Below are 18,087 nucleotides of genomic sequence, written 5' to 3'. Positions count from 1 at the left end.
TGAGGAGCAAAGATTTGTAGGGCCTCAGGCAAAGAGAAGGGAGTGACACTGACCGAGTTACTCCTACAGATAGCTGGCATGGAAATGAAGGGTCAAATATTCTTGTTCTATGCTGCAAACATTCTACGATTCTATGAAAACTGCACCCAAGATCGAGGACAATGTAACTGTTTTCATTACTAGCTCAGCAATTCCTAATTGGCAGAGTACATTAAGACAACACACTTAGGTTCAGCATTTCAGCAAGTAATTTTCCATATAAATATAAACGGATCTCAGTGTGTCAGTTGCTTATGTAACATAAACCTACACTAGTATTCAGACTTCCATACCTTTAACAAAAAACATATACTGGAAAATAATTCTGTAAGTGAAATGATTAACTTGCAAGTCATAATACTAAAAGGACACAATTTTTCTCAGTTGCAAACATTTTTCCAAAACAAGTATTTTCTTTTGAAGGTTCAAAACCCTCAGTAAAGTAATAGGTTTGTGTTACATGAGAGACTGGCACATTGAGGTTCATTAGTTTAAGTCACAATTTGGAAGTTGGTTGATACTTTGGTTACGTACAAAAACTTCTCAGTTTCAACTCAAAGATGTTTCTGCCTCCAATACTGAAGGAAGCAATGTAGGTCTACCAGGTCTGGTCCAATGTATCTATGATTTCAGTGTACTCACCAGTTTTTTGCACCTGTAGTTCTCTCTTAGCCTGTTCTAGAATGGATTTAATGGCTTCATCAGAGCCAGTCTCAGGGGTTCTGATCCGCGTTGTGATATTGCCTGAAGACATAAAAATTGCAAGTGAAGACTAAAGCAAGGGGTTCCTAGCCAACAGAAATATATTTATAGTACAACAAAGTCAAAATTTACTTATACTCTTTCATTGCTTCTGGTTAATAGCAACTAACTTGTAAAAGCAAATTTAAGAACAGATTTTTGCCCAGTACATTATTCAAATTATGTACAAAATGCTTTGAAAAGCTGAATTAACCACGTTTTCTTCAATTACACACTCACTGCCATCATCCAGAATCACTTTGGATTAAGTGGAGATTTGACAATTTGTAATGCTGATTTTTTTTTTTAAGGATTTTCAATGTCTTTTAGGTTGAGTGCACATGATAGCTAAAGGGTGAGAGACTTAAAATTTACAGTACAGGAACAGACCCAAGTTATCTATGCTGGTAAAGCATGGCACTGCTTAGATCTAAATCAAGAACAGTAAAAAGTTGGAGACATTCAGCAGGTCTGGCAGCATTTGTTAATACTTTATGTTCAATACACTTCTTTAGAAAGAAGTACTTGAAATCTTAACTGTTTCTCTTGTCATGGATGCTGCCAGACCCACCAGGTTATTACTCTGATACTTTCTATGTTTATATAGGCTGATGCTAAAGTGGCAGAATACTTTAAGAAAGGCTTTAAAACTTCTTGGAAGAATGCAGAAAATATTTTGAGAGAACTGTGCCATGGTGAGGGACTTCTGTTACATGGAGTTACACAAAATGCTGGAGTTATTCATTTTAGGGAAGATTGAAAGGAGATTTGATACAGATGCTCAAAATCAGAAAAGGTCCACACAGCTACAGGAGGATTGAGAGCCAGAAAACAACAATTCAAGGTAATTGGCAAAAGAATCAACAGCAACATGAGAATAATAATTACAATCAGTAGTGGACTTGCCAACTTTAAGGGCATTTAAATGGTCATTGGATAAACATATGGATGAAAATGGAATAGTGGACGATAGATGGGTTTCATATTTTTCCACAGGTCGGTGCAACATGGAGGGCCGAAGGGCCTGTATTGCTCTGTAATGTCCTATGTTCTATCTAATGCAGAGGGTTGTTAGAATGTGGATTGATGCTACCTGGGATTGTGGTAGAGGGTTTTCAAAATGGGATCTGATAGCACCTGAAGGTAAAGTACTTTCAGGGCTATGGGAAAAGATCAGGGGGGTGGGAAAAACATATTTGCTTTTGCAGAAAGCCAGTGGGGACATGATGGGCTGAATGGCCTCCTTCTGTGTTGTAATAATTCTGTGATGCTACAACTGCATTGGAGGTGGGGAAAAAGGCAGTCTATCCCAACCATGGCAGCTTTAGTGACGGTGGGGATCGTTTACATATTCTAATTCTCATCACATGCAATAAACTTTTTCTTAGCTTTCATAATTTAACTGAATGTTAAAATCTAATCAGGTACAAAACCTTAGGTTGACTTGGAATAAAACAAAGAATAAAACATCGAAACAGAAAATGCTGGCAAAACTCAGCAGGTCTGGCAGCATCTGTAGGATGGACGCAGAGTTAAAGTTTTGAGTCCAGTGTCTCTTCAACATTAGTTGTCTTCGGATTTAGGTAATTTTTTTTGTGTATATAATTTAAATGGTAACTCCTGTTGAATCAGCACAGTCTAAGCTTTCTTTTCTCATTTTTCTCCCTCATTCATATGCAGCTATTTTATAACATTTTCAATATTTTCTGCATAAGGTTTTTGATATTTGTTCTATAGGTTTAATTTGAAAGACAAACTAACATCGGTCAAAAGACAGGAGGAGGGTAGAGGTCGTTTTATAATGTGGATGTTGCTAAAGCATTTTGGAACACTACACTGCTTTTACAGAAATCGAATGACATGACTTAGACACAAAGTTACTGAAAATGATCAAGTTTGTGCCCTGGCTAAACTTTCCTCTAAAATGTTAATTGGAGACAATAAAAGACATCAAAGCACAAACAAGTTTGTAATGTCATTGTGAAAAATAATTTATGCAAACAATTATATCAAATGTTAATTTTACACAAGAATATTCATGTTTGAAAAACTGGCAGTTGAAATTATTTTGTACTTGATTTATACGTCGCACGGAATGTGACTTGGCACATTTACATTGGGCCGCTGTGGTGTGTTGACAAACAGGTTTTTTAAAATTATGCATTGGAGCTCAGAAATTACATTCAATATCTACAGGAAGTGAGAGCTATGTTTAGAATTTTACTAGGAAACAGGCCATATTCAGTTTGCTTTTGCAACCCACGCATACCCCTACATTTACCCCTTCACCTAATGCTATGGGCAATTTACCATGGCCAATTCACCTAACCTGCACATTTTTGGACTGTGGGAGGAAACCAGTGAGAATGTGCAAACTCCATACAGACAGTCACCTGAGGCGGGAATTGAACCCCGGTCTCTGGCGCTGTGAGGCAGCAGTGCTAATCAGTGTGCCACCGTGCCACCCAAACAAAGGAAATCAAGAACTTGCATAAATTGTCAGGTGAATCAGGATTCAAGAGCAGAAAGTTTTTGGAACAAAATGCAGACAAAATTCTTTTTTTGTTCAAAACTATATTCCAGCATTTATAGTAAAGTAGCAACAATACTGCTGGGAGGATGTAATTACAGTCTAACCAGTTTAAATATATGTAATCAATATTCCTATAGGCCGTTCTGCTATAATGTGCGTTTCATCAGCGTGAATTGGCTATAATGTGATTGATGAATTGTGGACGTTGCTTGGATGACACAAACTTTCTGCTGAATGGGTATAGCGATTTTCTATTAGCGATCTCCACAGCGGGGTTACAGAGGAACACAACTATCGTGTTACAGCAGAACAACCTATATGTCCACATTTACTATATATTTCCTTGGAAATATTGAATTCATCAATAGATAGATGAAGATATTAAATTGTTTTCAAATCATAAACATAAACAAGACTACGTTTCTCCACACTGGAATGCTATGACTAAATACTAACTTTTATACAGTAGCTTAGTTAGAAACTTGCTCAGACCAATTGTTTAATTTGCCTTAATTTCATTTTCACACAAAACCACAAAAGAAAGCACCATTTCTCTTGACTTATTTGTATTTGAACCATAAATAGAAAATTGAGTTAGTATAATCTGTATGGTTTTCATGCTGCACTGGGGCTCTCCCTGATTCTCTCTCTCTCTTATACAGAAACACATTTCTTCTCTTTTTTTTTCCTCTCTTTTCTTTCACTCTCTGTTTAAATATTATCTGAATGGAGGAAAAGATGCTTTAAGGTTGAGAAGAAAATCCGTTCCTATTGGACTAACGGAATGCTACTAATGTAGTCTGTAATATTTAAAAATATTACTGAAGTTATTCAAAGTAACAAAAAGCAAGATTTTGGCTGGTTAATCATTTTATTCATGTTGCTAACCCTGTTTTGCACATTGTGGACACTTCAATTACTCTAACAGCTAACAAGCTTTCCCATTAAATTAATGCAATCGTTGGGGAGAACAGTCTTCTTCACATAATATTCATTCTACTCCCCACCTTCACAAAGTAATGGGAGGACTATTCAATTCACACCTAATTGCAAATTACAATTCCATATCTCATTCAGTCCTCAGCCTCTCTGTGATGTGAGAAAGGCTGCAGTCCTCTCACAACACTCTCTGATTCAATACTCAGCAAGACCAGGTTGGAATCAAGGCCACAGCTCTTTAGGAGAGCACATACTCAGCTGGTGAAATTAGTTTCTGGATTAGGCAGCCCACACCCTAAACACTATCTGCAACTGAAATGAACACAGTAACTTCACATTCCTAGTACAACCCACAGTTAGCACTACTGCCTCACAGCGCCAGGGGCCCAGGTTCAATTCCTGCCTCAGGCAACTGTCTGTGTGGAGTTTGCACATTCTCCCTGGGTTCCTCCCACAGTCAGGTGAATTGGCTATGCTAAATTGACCATAGTGTTAGGTGTCTTAGTCAGGGGTAAATGTATGGGACTGGGTTTTGGTGAGTTGCTCTTCGAAGGGTCAGTGTGGACTTGTTGGACCGAAGGGCCTGTTTCCATACTGTAGGTAATCTAATCTAATCTAATCCTGTAAAATACATCAGGTAGTGGGGCAGTGAAAAATTGCTTGTTCTCCAAAAGGGAGCAGATGTAATGACCTCTTCTTCTGGAGTACTTTGTTTATTTTTAAAAACTTCAGCGACAGGGAATGTAATAGGAGCAGAAGGTACACAAGACATAACCAGAAAATAGGAGACTTGACTACCTTATTAATTCTATGCCATTGACCAGCTTTAATCAAACTAAGACTTGAAAGCCTATTTGAAATCAATATTTGTACTTTTCCATCATTAATATTTTCATAAAGCATCTTTCACGGTGTGCTTGAACATCTGTGGACCTGTTTACTATGCAAATACTGCAGTGCTACATACTCATCCCAAAACAATAACAACCAACAATAAATTTGATGTGTAACTTATAGTTCACTGCAGGTTTTCTTTAATGACTGCACACATAGGGATTTGAATTGTGCACCGATGCAACTCAGTAGGCAATTACTACAAACAGGTGCAAAACCTCATTTACAGCTGCAAACAGAATAATATTTTATTTACTTAAACAATAGGGAATAATGGAGAACCGCCACTCAGTTACACAACTCTAGATCAATTTCTGACTTTTCAGAACTTCCAGCCATTCATCTTATTACTTTTTAAAAAAAAGACAAGGTTGGAAGTTACATACTGGCCGTTACTCCCTTCCATCTCACTAATCAGACAACGCAGAACTGTCTTTGCAACCGACTGTATCGCAAACACACGCAGCCTTATTCTTGAAAACTGCCAGTGCTATTAAATTGTCATCAATGCATGTCTCTATTCCTGAAATCACAATTTCCTGATTCCGAGGAGATGACGTTCTCAACTGAGGCAGCTGGTACTGCGAGCAATTTCAATCACACGGATCCCTAAGTCAACTGCTCTGCCAGCCTATCCATTCAACCAAACGCATTTCAGAATGTCAACCAGTCAGATTCCAGGCCTGTCTCTGCATTAGCACTTCTAATTGTTATTGATTCATTAAAATAAGGTCTCTGGCATTTCGAAATGCTGTCTCACCTCATTCTTGAAAATTAACTTAATCACAGAAACAGCACATATTATTTGCATAGTTCGTTCACAAGAGAATTTTCTAATTGCTCAGTCATGCTCCTTCCCAACTCAAAATGATTAACTTCATTCCTGGTTAGCTACATCTGTGTCAGTGGACAGCACAAAGTCCTTCCTGTTCCTAGCCCTGTCTGTACTTCAGCGTCCAAAATCATCTGTTAATGCACTACAGACCAAGAACACTCCATGCATGCTGTGTTCTCTTGCTTGTTCCATCCATCTTATAGATCTCTACGATATCATCTCTATGCAGCTCACCCTGTCTGTCCTTCAGATACAACCCTGTACTTGCCTTTACTTCACTTGCCAGCAAGAAGCCTGAGCTCAACTCAAAATATAAAGCAACATGGATCAAAGGGTTTATCAAGACTCATTATCCTATCCCAAAGAAACTAAAAAAGCTGCAAATAAGCCAATTGGCTATGATATACAATGAATCAGTATTGCAGATGTCTGATGTATTTGGCTAAACAACAATGCAGCATTCATTTTGTTTCATACACATTATGTATCAGGCGCGGAGCAGATAATTAGTTATTCACTGAAAATAACTAAAACTAACAATGTACTGCAGCTATTTAACAACTGACAGCATTGATGTACTTCCATGACTTCAATGTCAAGAGAACACTTCACAAACACAGTTTTGATATTAATAAAGATGACAGGTTTCGCATGCCTGAAAATGCCTTTGAAGCCTGCCTTGGGTGTGCCAGGGAATTAGTGGAACATTTCTTTCCAATGCTCAAGGGTTTGTTTCTCATCCTCACTTAAACTGGCACCTACACCCTTCCTTACGTTCTTCGATGTGAGCCCAATGGAAGAGCTACCATGATACCCTCAGCCCACATACAGTACCTGGTCAGTAACATTCAATTGTCAGAAACAGCTGCATCACATAGCAGTATTGAAGGCAGACAAAACTCACCACGACTGAGGAAGCCTGCTGTAGAATGACAAGTGGGCTTAAGGGTTCTAGCAGGGAAGCTTAATCAATAGCTACTAGAAATGAACTCCATCCAAAGTCACAAACACTGAGAGACTTGAATTCCAATAGCCACCATTTTGGCAATACATTTTTTTAGCACCTCCTTGCAAGTGCCTACAAACATACAAAATAGAACTTGTTTGGTACCTGTATTTCTTTTTGATTGATTAAACTTTGTTTTTCTGGAAGTTTGTTGCCTGCTTTTAAATCTCTTTGTACACACACATAATTTCTAGAATTCCATGAGTGCTTACCAGTATATGACACTAGGGACCATTCAGCTCATTGGCTGAAAGGCTGGTTTGTGATGCTGAGTGACACCAACATATGGATTAAATTCTTGCAATGGCTGAGGTCATTTCTCCCTTCACCTGAGGCATGGTAGCCCTCAGATTAAACCACCAACAGCTGTTTCTCTCTGATGAAAGAGCTGCTGTATGGTCTGCTAAGACTATGGCAACTTTACCTTTTATTAGGTCACTATGCCAAAGTGCACACCAGTAGGTGGTGTGTGTATGCTGGGGCAACCCCACATGCATCTTTAATAAATAGCAGGGATTCCCTGTTGCTAAGTTTGGTAAGAAGCTGTTTTCTTGAGATCAGTACTTATCCTATGGGAAAAGACATTTGAACATAGGTCTTACTGCACCATACGCCAAACATTTGGCCTTTACAGAATTCAGTTCCCCTGATCTAACTTTGGTCACCCCAGAAATTTTTGAGCTAATCTTTTACCCTCAACACATAAATAAATTTAATTTATCCCCTCAATATTTCATCTGGACATCAATTAATTTATATGATCTCACAAGGTGAGAGTTCATGGAATCGGTACAATACAGAAAAAGGCCATTTGGCCAAAAGTGAGTCTGTACCAACCCTCAGAAAGCATCCTGACCAGATCCACTCACTCATCCTATCCCTGTAACCCCATATTTGCCTTGGTTAATCCATCTATTCTACGCATCACTGGACACTATGGGATAACTTAACATGGCCAATCTATCTAGCCTGCACATCTTTGGACGATGGAAAGAAACCAGAGTGTCCTATGGATAACCACATAGACATGGGGAGAACATGCAGACTCCACACAGACAGTCACCTGAAGGTGGAATCGAACCTGGTGCTATGAGGCAGTGTGCTAACAACTGTGCTGCACCAGGGCAACAAAACTAAGCCCAATATTCGCCATATTAATTATCAAATCTCCAGAAAGGTCAATGGATAGTGACAGGATACAAGGACATTTCCCTAACTGCAACTAACTTAACTGTCTGTAATGTTATTTCAACCTTTTGAGAGAAGCGAGCTCAGTATACATCAGGATTCACACTAGAAGACTAACCTGTTGAGTATGGTTAATACTGTATTGCAGAGATTAGCCACCAACAAACCTATTTCTCCCTTGCTAATGAACAGACTGCAGACCATCAAAGAAAAATGTGTGAACTCATTCCAACATGTTCTGCAACCTATACTGCACTTTTACTGATCATGAGCAATTGGTCTCGGAGTTAAATGGAAGGTAAAAAGAGAACAGCAATTTAAGCATATGGATGAAATAGATAAAAATAAGAATGACATGTACACCAAAAATACATTCATGGTCACAAGTGCCATTGGATATTGTCACTAAAACAAAAATATTTGTCAAACTAACTAATGTGCCTAATGTGCAAATCTGAGCTAACTTAATAAATCTTGGGATCAACGAAATTTAGCATCAGATGTTACAAAATAAAGAACATGTAGCAGCACAAATTTATACTGAGAAAGGATCATAACTGTGCTGCTAACGACAGTACATCTAAATTAAAAGTGTCAGAAATGAAAATTGAATGCAACGAGTCACATCAAATTATGTCAAATAAGAAGCAACAGAAATCAATATGAGATTAACGTAGCAGGTTGTGTCATTTGAGAAATGTGAGAGATAGAATATTGTCTCTCTTGTTTGTCATATTGCTATCATCTTAGTTTTATTTGGTTTCAGCTTAGAGTGCTATTTTGTACTGTGACAGGGTTTTCTTTTTAAAAGCTGTCAGTTGTTAAAATGCTTTATTAGGGATGACTGTTGTTATTTAGATAATGACAAAAAGGCTTCACTCTACAAATTTAAACCAGCTCAAGTAAAATCAAAATGACCAGCAATTTTATGCAGGAGAAAGTTTGTTGCCTAACTTACTCAACTTAATTAACAACTTCAAAGGTGCACTACTTCACAACTCTCCTTACAATGTTAACTTGCAGTTTGCATAAACCACAACTTAAATGTTGCTCTCAACTGCACACCATCCACGCTAAGCCCACAGTACCCATTACCCATTTCTCATTTACATTACTAAATAATTTGCATACCAGCATGGTCTTATGCATTCCAATATCTGAGATGTCCTCCAGTCATACACTGCCACACGCATTCTCAATTCTAAGAAATAAGCCTAGTTCTCGTTCCATGTTCCATTCAGTCCAAACTTTTATTGATATCACCCCCATTCAATGGCACTCTGTATTGACATCTCCCTTCCAGCCTTCAAAAACATCTTGTAAAGCACTTAGAATTTTATAAATCTGTGAATATTACTTGTGATAATCAGAAGGTGCTGGTCTTGCTCAAAGTAATGCTCTCCAAATAGTGCCTGCAATGTACATGTTAAGTGAACAGTTTGAATGTTCTACCACAAGACAGGGATTTCAGTGATTCCAAGGATGCCAAAAGAATGATTCCTCTTGTGGGAGAATCTAGAGCTACGGGTCACAGTTTAAAAATAAGGGATCACCCATTTAAGACTGAGATGAGAAAACATATTTTCTCTCTGACAGTTGAACGTTTTTGGAATTTCATTCCTCAAAGACAGTGTGGAGGAACAGCGGGATCTTGGGATCCATGAGGCAGCATCCCTCAAAGTTGCTGCCCAAGTTGATAGAGTTGTTAAGGAGGCGTATGGTGTTTTGGCTTTCAATTAACAGGGGGATTGAGTTTAAGAGCCGTCAGGTTTTGTTGCAGCTCTCTAAAACCCTAGTTAGACCACACATGGAATATTGTGTCCAGTTCTGGTCACCTCATTATAGGAAGGATGTAGATGCTTTAGAGAGGAGATTTACCAGGATGCTGCCTGGATTGGACGGCTTGTCTTACAAAGAGAGGTTGAGTGAGCTAGGGCTTTTCACACTGGAGAGGAAGAGAGGTGACTTGATAGAGGTGTACAAGGTAATGAGAGGCATAGAGTTGATAGCTAGAGACTTTTCCTCAGGGCAGAAATAGCTGTCACGAGGGGTCATATTCTTAAAGTATTGGAGGAAGGTATAGGGGAGATGTCAGAGATTGGTCCTTTACGCAGAGAGTGGTGGGTACATGGAATGCACTGCCAGCAGTTGTAGTAGGGACATTTAAGCGACTGCTGGACAAGCACATTGACAGCAGTAAATTGAGGAGTGTGTCGGCTGGGTTTATCTTAGACTAAGATAAATGCTTGGCCCAACATTGTGGGCCAAAGGGCCTGTAATGTGCTGAAAAAATAATGAATTATAATGCAGTGGATACATAATTTCAATATTTTTCGAGGTAGTTTGAATCTTGATTGACCAAGGCGGTGAAAGGTTATCAGGAATGTAGAGTTGAGGTTAAAATCAGATAAGTCATGACCTTATTGAATGGCGGAGCAGGCTCAGAGGATTGAGTGGCCTACCCTTGTTCCTTGTTTGATATGTTTTGCTAGTAAAGCTTTATTATTTCACAAAACCTATTTCATAGATGTAGGAGCATTTCTTTTAAGTTGTAAAAAACTGTTGTGCCAAAACGAATCACCACTTCATGCTGTTCTGAAGTTGTCAAGAGTTCAGGAGAGCACAGGATAGCCAGTGGTACAGAAAGCCTGTGGTTTAGAAGCCATGCTAATCAATTACCCAGAAGGAGGCATATTTTGTAAGGCAAGTGTCTGGTTATCCTATTTCTAGTTTATTACTCAGTAAAAGACATTACTTCTCCTATAAGCTTTCCATGTATGGTTCCAAATAAGAACTGCTGAAACTCGCCTACTAGGAACAGCTGGACATTCTAGGTCACCAACTTTTATTGCTTGAAAAGCTCATGATGCTGACATTCCAGGGCTTTAATCGCAATTTTGTAATGACGAAAATGGGTTTAATCAGCATGTATTACAATTTGATAGGATTTATGTAGTTGTCTATTGTGTAATGGCTTCAAGACACGAGCAGTAGAAAGACAATGGAATTAAAAATTATGCATAAGACCATAAGATATAGGAGCAGAATTAGACCATTTAGCCTATTGAGTCTTCTCCGGCATTCAATCATGGCTGAAATGTTTCTCAACCCTATTCTCTGCCTTAATCCTCCCACTGAACAAGAACCTATCTATATCTGTCTTAAATGCAACCAATAACTTGGCCTCTACAGCCTCCTATGGCAATAACTTCCACAAATCTACCACGCCCTGTCTGAAGAACAGGTGACTGATCTGACATCACACTATTTTGTGCTGCACCAGAGGTAGATTTCTGTTATTCCATAACAGAACTCTATTATTCAATTTTTCTAAAAAGAACAAGAACATGAAAAATTAAGAATATTTATACTGTGCAAAGAAAGAGCTCCTTGTCACTTTGGTGAATTTTATCTGCTCAGTCTGACAGCTAACAGAACTATGCAATCCTGAATACAGCACTCTATGCGCACTGTGATCCATTCCAATTCCCATTTCAGGTTCGTTTAATGAACTGTGAGGTCACATTAAATCCAACAAAAACAACAGTGCAGGCACCAGGAAAACTTCAAAGTACACAAGCAAAGCATTTTCCTGAAATGTAAGCTAAACTTCAGACACATTAAAAATAACTTGGGTTTATATAGCAGTTCATACATTATTGAAACATCACAAAGCGTTTCACAGACAACATATTACTTTGGAGGTGTACTTTTATTCAAAAGCATGGCAACTAATACATTGTGGAAGAACACTTGACTTCTCTGCTTCAACATTTGGAAACTATGAATCTAGAGTCAAAAATTTGATATTAACAGAATCAATAACTGACTTAGTTGGTACTACTCTGCATTTACTTTAGTAAAATAAAATGAGGATTTGTGAACCTTTTCAAAAAATATGTAGGGATTTCCCTTCAATTGAACACAAGTACAGTGACTTAGTCAGAAAGACTGTACTGCTGAGGTTTAAAATAATTACATATTCAGGTTATAATATTTCTAAAAGTAACGCATGGCCATCATTAGATTAAATTCTCCACTTTGATCCATCTTTTCACTCCAGGTTATCAAAGGGCTGACCAGAATGGGTTAAATGTTCACCATTACCAAAAGTATTCGGAAACTATTGGGAGCATAAGAATTTGTAAACACCTCAACTGGTCAACAATATTTTAGGCAACCTGTTGATCAGCCAACAAAGAACACTTCAGTCTTGTGAATATCCCTGGTAACAGACCCTCAGAAATAATTCAAACCGTATGCTTCATGAGGTCACAACCGTAACTTGCATGAACTATCACTTAAAGCTGCAATGCCCTTTCAATCTAATTTGTTTAAATACACCCACCTCTCTCTGAACAATTTCAGTATGCTCAAGATTTTGAGAGGTAAAACCTGCAATTTCCACTCTGCTCAGTTTTAACTGTTCATCAAAAAGACCCGAAGACTCCCTATCTCTTCAATAACCTCCATCAACCATGCTCTGAGTCACTTAACCAGCTATTTCAGTCATAATCCCAAAATATTTTAGTTCTTTAAATTTAGAAATATTTACAAATGATGTTCAAATGAAATGACTAAAATAAATAGTAGTTAGGTGCATTAACATGCAGTTCAAGGAGAATAAATTAGTTCAAAAATAGATTTAAAAAGACAAGTATCAAATAGTTGCTCATTGCAGCTTTAAGGAGTGAATGCCTTGATTTTTATACTTACACTATCTGTTTTCCAGCAGATTCCAGGCCAGTATTAGACCATATCACTTGGGTTTTGTAGAGTTAATATGTTTACATGAATCCTATTGGTTGTAATTAACAGAACATCCCAGGACCTACCTTCTGAACCATATCTTCGTTTCTTTACTTCCTGCAACACTCTTTGTATGTTCTGGCCTGGAACCTCTGTTAAAAAACAAGTTTCGATAAGAATAAAAAACAAGGGGGAATTTTTTTTTGTCTCTTTACAGTGACCTAGCATGTTATATACTGGGGCACACACAATATATACTGTCACTGATTATTTCAATGGACTGTGTTTTTGGGAGAGGGAGGAAGGTCGAAAACAGCAGTTGAGCTTCATGACAGATGTCATGATGATTCTTGTCGGCACAAAATCATTTTAAAATTTAATGAGCATCAATAACCATGATATCAAATGTCAGTGGCCTCCTTACACTCTCAGCATTTTCATTACCTATTTCTAACCTAAATAAAGGTTGTTCAATGGCAGATGATTCTGTAAAGCTGCAAGCTACTAAATGTTGATACTCAGTATTTGGATATACTTGTCAATGAATTGTGGTAAGTTAACATGCAGATTTAGTAAGCCATTAGGAAGGCAAATGCTTTGTTTAACTTTTTACAAATGGTATGGAGTGCAAAAATAAAGAAATCTTCATGAAATTCTATAAGGCTTTGAATATTGTTCGCAGATTTGTTCTCTGAACACAAAGAAACATAAACTTGCCTTACTGCAATAAAGGTTCACTATTGGTTCTTGAAATGAGAAGGCAGAGCTATGAGAACAAATCAGGTCACTGGATCTGAAACGTTAACTCTGCTTTCTCTTCACAGGTGCTGCCAGATCTGCTGAATTTTTAACAGCAATTTCTGTTTTGTTTCTATATTATCTGGAGTTTAGGAAAAGAAATAATTAGACCAAAACACTTTTTAAAGAATGCTTGACAGAGTAGACACTGAGTCTCCGTTTCCCAATTACTGAAGCGGTTATAGCCTCAGGAAAAGTGTTCAGCCATTTAGTGCTAAAAATGAGAAATTTCTTCATTCAGAAGATTCTTTCAAATTCTTTAACAGGGCTGCAGATACAATCAAAACATTTGGACTCTAAGGGAATCAAGGGATATGAGGATGGGGCTGGAAAGTGGACTTAACATTAACTTTAGATATTATCTTCCTGAATGGAGAAAATTTGAGAGATTTTATGGGCATATTTCTTTTTCCATTGTCAATTGGTTCAATAATTTACTATGATACTTTGATACAAGCTCAAGCTTGCTCACAAGCTGTCAAGTGATTTGGAATGAGCAACAAATGCAGGCAATGATGCTCACATCCCATAAATAAATAATATAGAAAAAAATATTGTGACTTCTCTACAATGCACGTTTCTCCTTGGTTCCTTGTGCAGCAAGAACAGTAACACGGTCTCTTCTTACAAAATCTAGTTTTTGCAACTGGAAGTTCATGCATTAGTAAAATTTAACTTTCAGTTTTATTATATATCTCTGCTTGGTTCTCTACATCATTTGTGATCTTCACAGCATAAGATGTCATTATACAGAATATACGGAACAGAAATAAGCTTCTTGAGAGCAGCCAGTCCATGTCGATATTTTTGCTTGAGCCTCTTTTCTTAACTAAATGTACCATTGTAACCACCTATTCCCTTCTCAACTCATATATTTGTCTAATTTCCCTTAAATACATCTACACTATCCATTCAACCATACCCTGTGCCAGATAATTGCAAGTTCTTGCCATTCTCTGGGTGAAAAAATGCTACTAAATTTATTGGTGACTAGGAAATATTCATGGCTTTTGGCTTTGTTCTTCTCCCCAGAAGGAGGCATTCTCTATCAAAACTTTTCAAAATTTTTAAAGACCTCTATTAGGTCATACCTCAACCTTTTTTTCAAGAAATGTTGAGAGCCATCCTGTCAACTCTTTCCTGATGAGTAAATCCACATATTTCTAGGACTGTCCTTGTAAATCTTCACCACCGCCCTCTCAAATGCCTCTATTGTGACTAGATCTGCAAATGGTATTCCAAGTGTGCACCAAGGTTCAGTACAGATTTGGCATTGATTAATGTTCTCCTGTAATGTGTAATCCACAAGAAAATATGGAAAACAAAACACTTCAATGTTTGACAGGAATTGACAAGAAAATACCTCACTGAACACAAATATATACAAACATAAACTGATAAAAATGGTATCTACAAATTAGGAAGAAGGCCTTTTTTTTGAAGAAGCGTGTTAAGTGACAAAATTACAACAATTACATTTAAAATCAATTGGATTTTCACAAATGAGAAAAACAAAGCTCCCGATTCTAACACTCAGGTTCTCTTACTAGAACAATGCTTTTTAAAAAAAAAATTAGATTAGATTCCATACAGTATGGAAACAGGCTCTTCGGCCCAACAACTCCACATCAACCCTCCGAAGAGACCCATCCCCTATATTTACCTCTGACTATTGTACCTAATACTATGGGCAATTTAGCATGGCTAATTCACCTGGCCTGCACATCTTTGGATTGTGGGAGGAAAACCATGCAGACACAGGGAGAATGTACAAACCCTACACACACAGTCGCCCAAGGTGGGAATCAAACCCAGTTCCCTGGCACTGTGAGGCAGCAGTGCTAACTACTGAGCCACCATGCCGCCCTTTCTCAGGTCATGCAGCTTAATCCAACACTGCATGGAAAATAATCAAGACTTCGAGTACACTCACGGCTCATATTCTAAATGTGGAGTACAGTCTTTTCATTTTTGATGTGTTCTATTCACAAAGCTCCTGTTGCTATAATCAATACCTATACATGTACTGACTTTCAACAAGAAAAGCTCTAAACTCAAAAGTACAACAAATCCATGAGAAGTCTCACAGCAGCTTTCTGTGAGGCAATGCTTTACCAATGTACTTGACAATTAAATATCATGGTTCTCTACACAGCAGCCTTTAGGCTGTCAAGTGCACACAGCTGTGTGTTTGTGTATTATATGAGGAAGGAATATACCAGAAGCCTTATGAATTTAAACAGTTGCTTATCTCTGTTCTAGGTGGGAGAATGCAGGAAGTGCAGTGCCTATAAATGATACGATGATTTAGTCATGGAAATTGTTACACTAATTTGAATCTGGGTTGTTTCAATTATTAAGTAGCCATAAAAAAAATCTTTATCAAGCTTTGATTTGTCTTATCTGCTGTTCAGAATTTGCTTTCATGTTGTCAACTTTTTTAAAAGCTAAAATCACAGAATCAGAGTGTTAGGATGTAAAAGGCCAATGAGCTCATATCTGCACCAGCTCTTCAAATGAGCATCATTACCAAGTTCTAAATCCTTATTTGTTTTTCCCCCACAGCTGTGCACATTATCTATCCAAATAATCATTAAAGGGCATCTTGAATATCTCAACTGAACCTGTCTCAACCATACTACCAGGCAGTGCATTCTATAACCTAATTACTTGTGTGAAAAAACTTTCCTCTCGCATTTACATCTTGCAAATCACTTTAAATCTACGCTGCTTCATTCTTGTTCCTTTACAAGTAGAAACAGTTTCTCCCTATTCATTCTATCCAGCCCGGTCATGATTTTGAAAACCTCGTGTCAGATCTCTTCTTGTTATCTCCAAAGTGAAGAATTTGGGACTGTTCTATCTATCCTTATAACCAAAATTCCTTATTCATGGCATTATTCTTGTGTTCTCTGAAATGTGTTCATCTCCTCCCTATAATGTGGCACCCTGAGCTACAAGACGACTCAAGCTGAGGTTTAACAAGTGCCGTTCTTTAAAGAGAGTCTTATACCAGTCCTCGTCTTACATTTAGTTGTCTTATCTTCGTGAAACATTACAGTCTTCGCTCTTTTCACTTTCTTACACTCCAGCAATTTCCAGCCTATGTTTCAGAATTTGCAGTCCTTTCCTTTGATGTATGTTTTACTTTTCATTTCATCAATGTTTACACAGTGACTGCTGGTGATTGGAGCAATCCATTTGAAGTGTACAGTGGAGGAGACCTGGAAATAACCTGTTGGGGTATGGAAGTTGGATTATGATACCAGTGAGGCATCAAGACAAGGTGGAATTATGAAGTGCAAATCTATCTGCACTGTGCAGATTGGGATTAAAACAGAAGAACTAAAGTAAACAGACTTCTACATATCTAAAATGTGTATGCATGTTTCAAGGGGAGAAATTAGTCAGGGGTAGACTTGGTTCTGAGAAACGTTCCAAACAATTCATTTCAACAAATCTCCATTTCCTAATTAGTTTTAATCAATGCAGGTCAAGGAACATACTACTGGCAAAAAATCAAAATACCAGTCAGAATGGCTGTTTTTTAAAATTTATTCATGTTGAGGGATGTGGGTGTTGCTGGCTGACTTGCATTTATTGCCATCCCTCAGTGCCCTTGAGAAGGTGGTGGGGAGTGTTTTCTTGAACCACTGCGGTCTACCTGCTGTGGGTTTACCCACAATGCCATGAGGAAGTGAATTCCAGAATTCTATATAATTAACCAGTCAGCAAGTTGCATTCTTCTCTTTATTTTAAAGTACCGATTTATGAAGAAACATAGCTTGAAAGTCAAATTGCCTGTACTAATCTATACACTGCTAACCAAGTGCTTAATATATTGAACTATAAGGCTAGTTTACAACTCAACATCTTTTTAAATTCACACTTGAGATGTGGGCATTGCTGACAAGCCAACATTTACTGCCCATCCTAGTTTCCCTTGAGAAGGAGGCATTATGTGGCCTTCTTGAACCTGTGTAGTTCACATGCCATAGGTTGACTGATATTCAGAAACAATAGGTTGGTAACAGATTTCAGATCTCATACCTTATGAAACAAAACATCTCTATGAGTCTATACAGAAACTAAAAAAGCTGTGCAATAATTTGGAAGACAATGATGATCAATATTTTCCAAAATACTAATTTCCAGAAAACTGGATGGACACTTGAAGGAAGCAAACTTGCAGGGCCAGACTTGGTAGAAACTGGATTGTTCTACAAAGAACCAACATGGACCTTGAAGTGCTGAATGGTGTCCTTCTGTGCAGTAATGACTCCAACTTGCTTTTGATGTATATTTGATTTTGATTTTTCCAAGAGATCACATGGTTTCAGTTGGGATGGACAGTATATCTTATAA

At 37.8% G+C, this 18,087-nt stretch overlaps 1 protein-coding gene across 5 annotated transcripts in view; it reads right to left on the bottom strand.

Moving 5' to 3' along the window:
• Positions 1 to 18,087, bottom strand: part of LOC122564179 (protein CASP-like) — a 601,305-nt gene that overhangs the window by 140,569 nt on the left and 442,649 nt on the right. For 3 of the 5 annotated variants that reach the window (XM_043718857.1, XM_043718858.1, XM_043718860.1), the window contains 2 exons: positions 13,011 to 13,076; positions 682 to 783 (listed from right to left, as the gene is read on the bottom strand). The exons of the other annotated variants lie outside the window; for them this stretch is intronic. In XM_043718857.1, the coding sequence (XP_043574792.1) occupies positions 682 to 783; positions 13,011 to 13,076 (168 nt within the window). The remainder of the gene's footprint in view (positions 1 to 681; positions 784 to 13,010; positions 13,077 to 18,087) is intronic. 5 annotated transcript variants of the gene reach the window in all.

The sequence above is a fragment of the Chiloscyllium plagiosum genome, chromosome 28 (assembly GCF_004010195.1).
Source record: "Chiloscyllium plagiosum isolate BGI_BamShark_2017 chromosome 28, ASM401019v2, whole genome shotgun sequence".
In the NCBI taxonomy this organism is placed as follows: Eukaryota; Metazoa; Chordata; class Chondrichthyes; order Orectolobiformes; family Hemiscylliidae; genus Chiloscyllium; species Chiloscyllium plagiosum.
The sequence above is the reverse complement of the archived record's forward strand: the minus strand, read 5'-3'. Positions and strand labels throughout refer to the sequence as shown.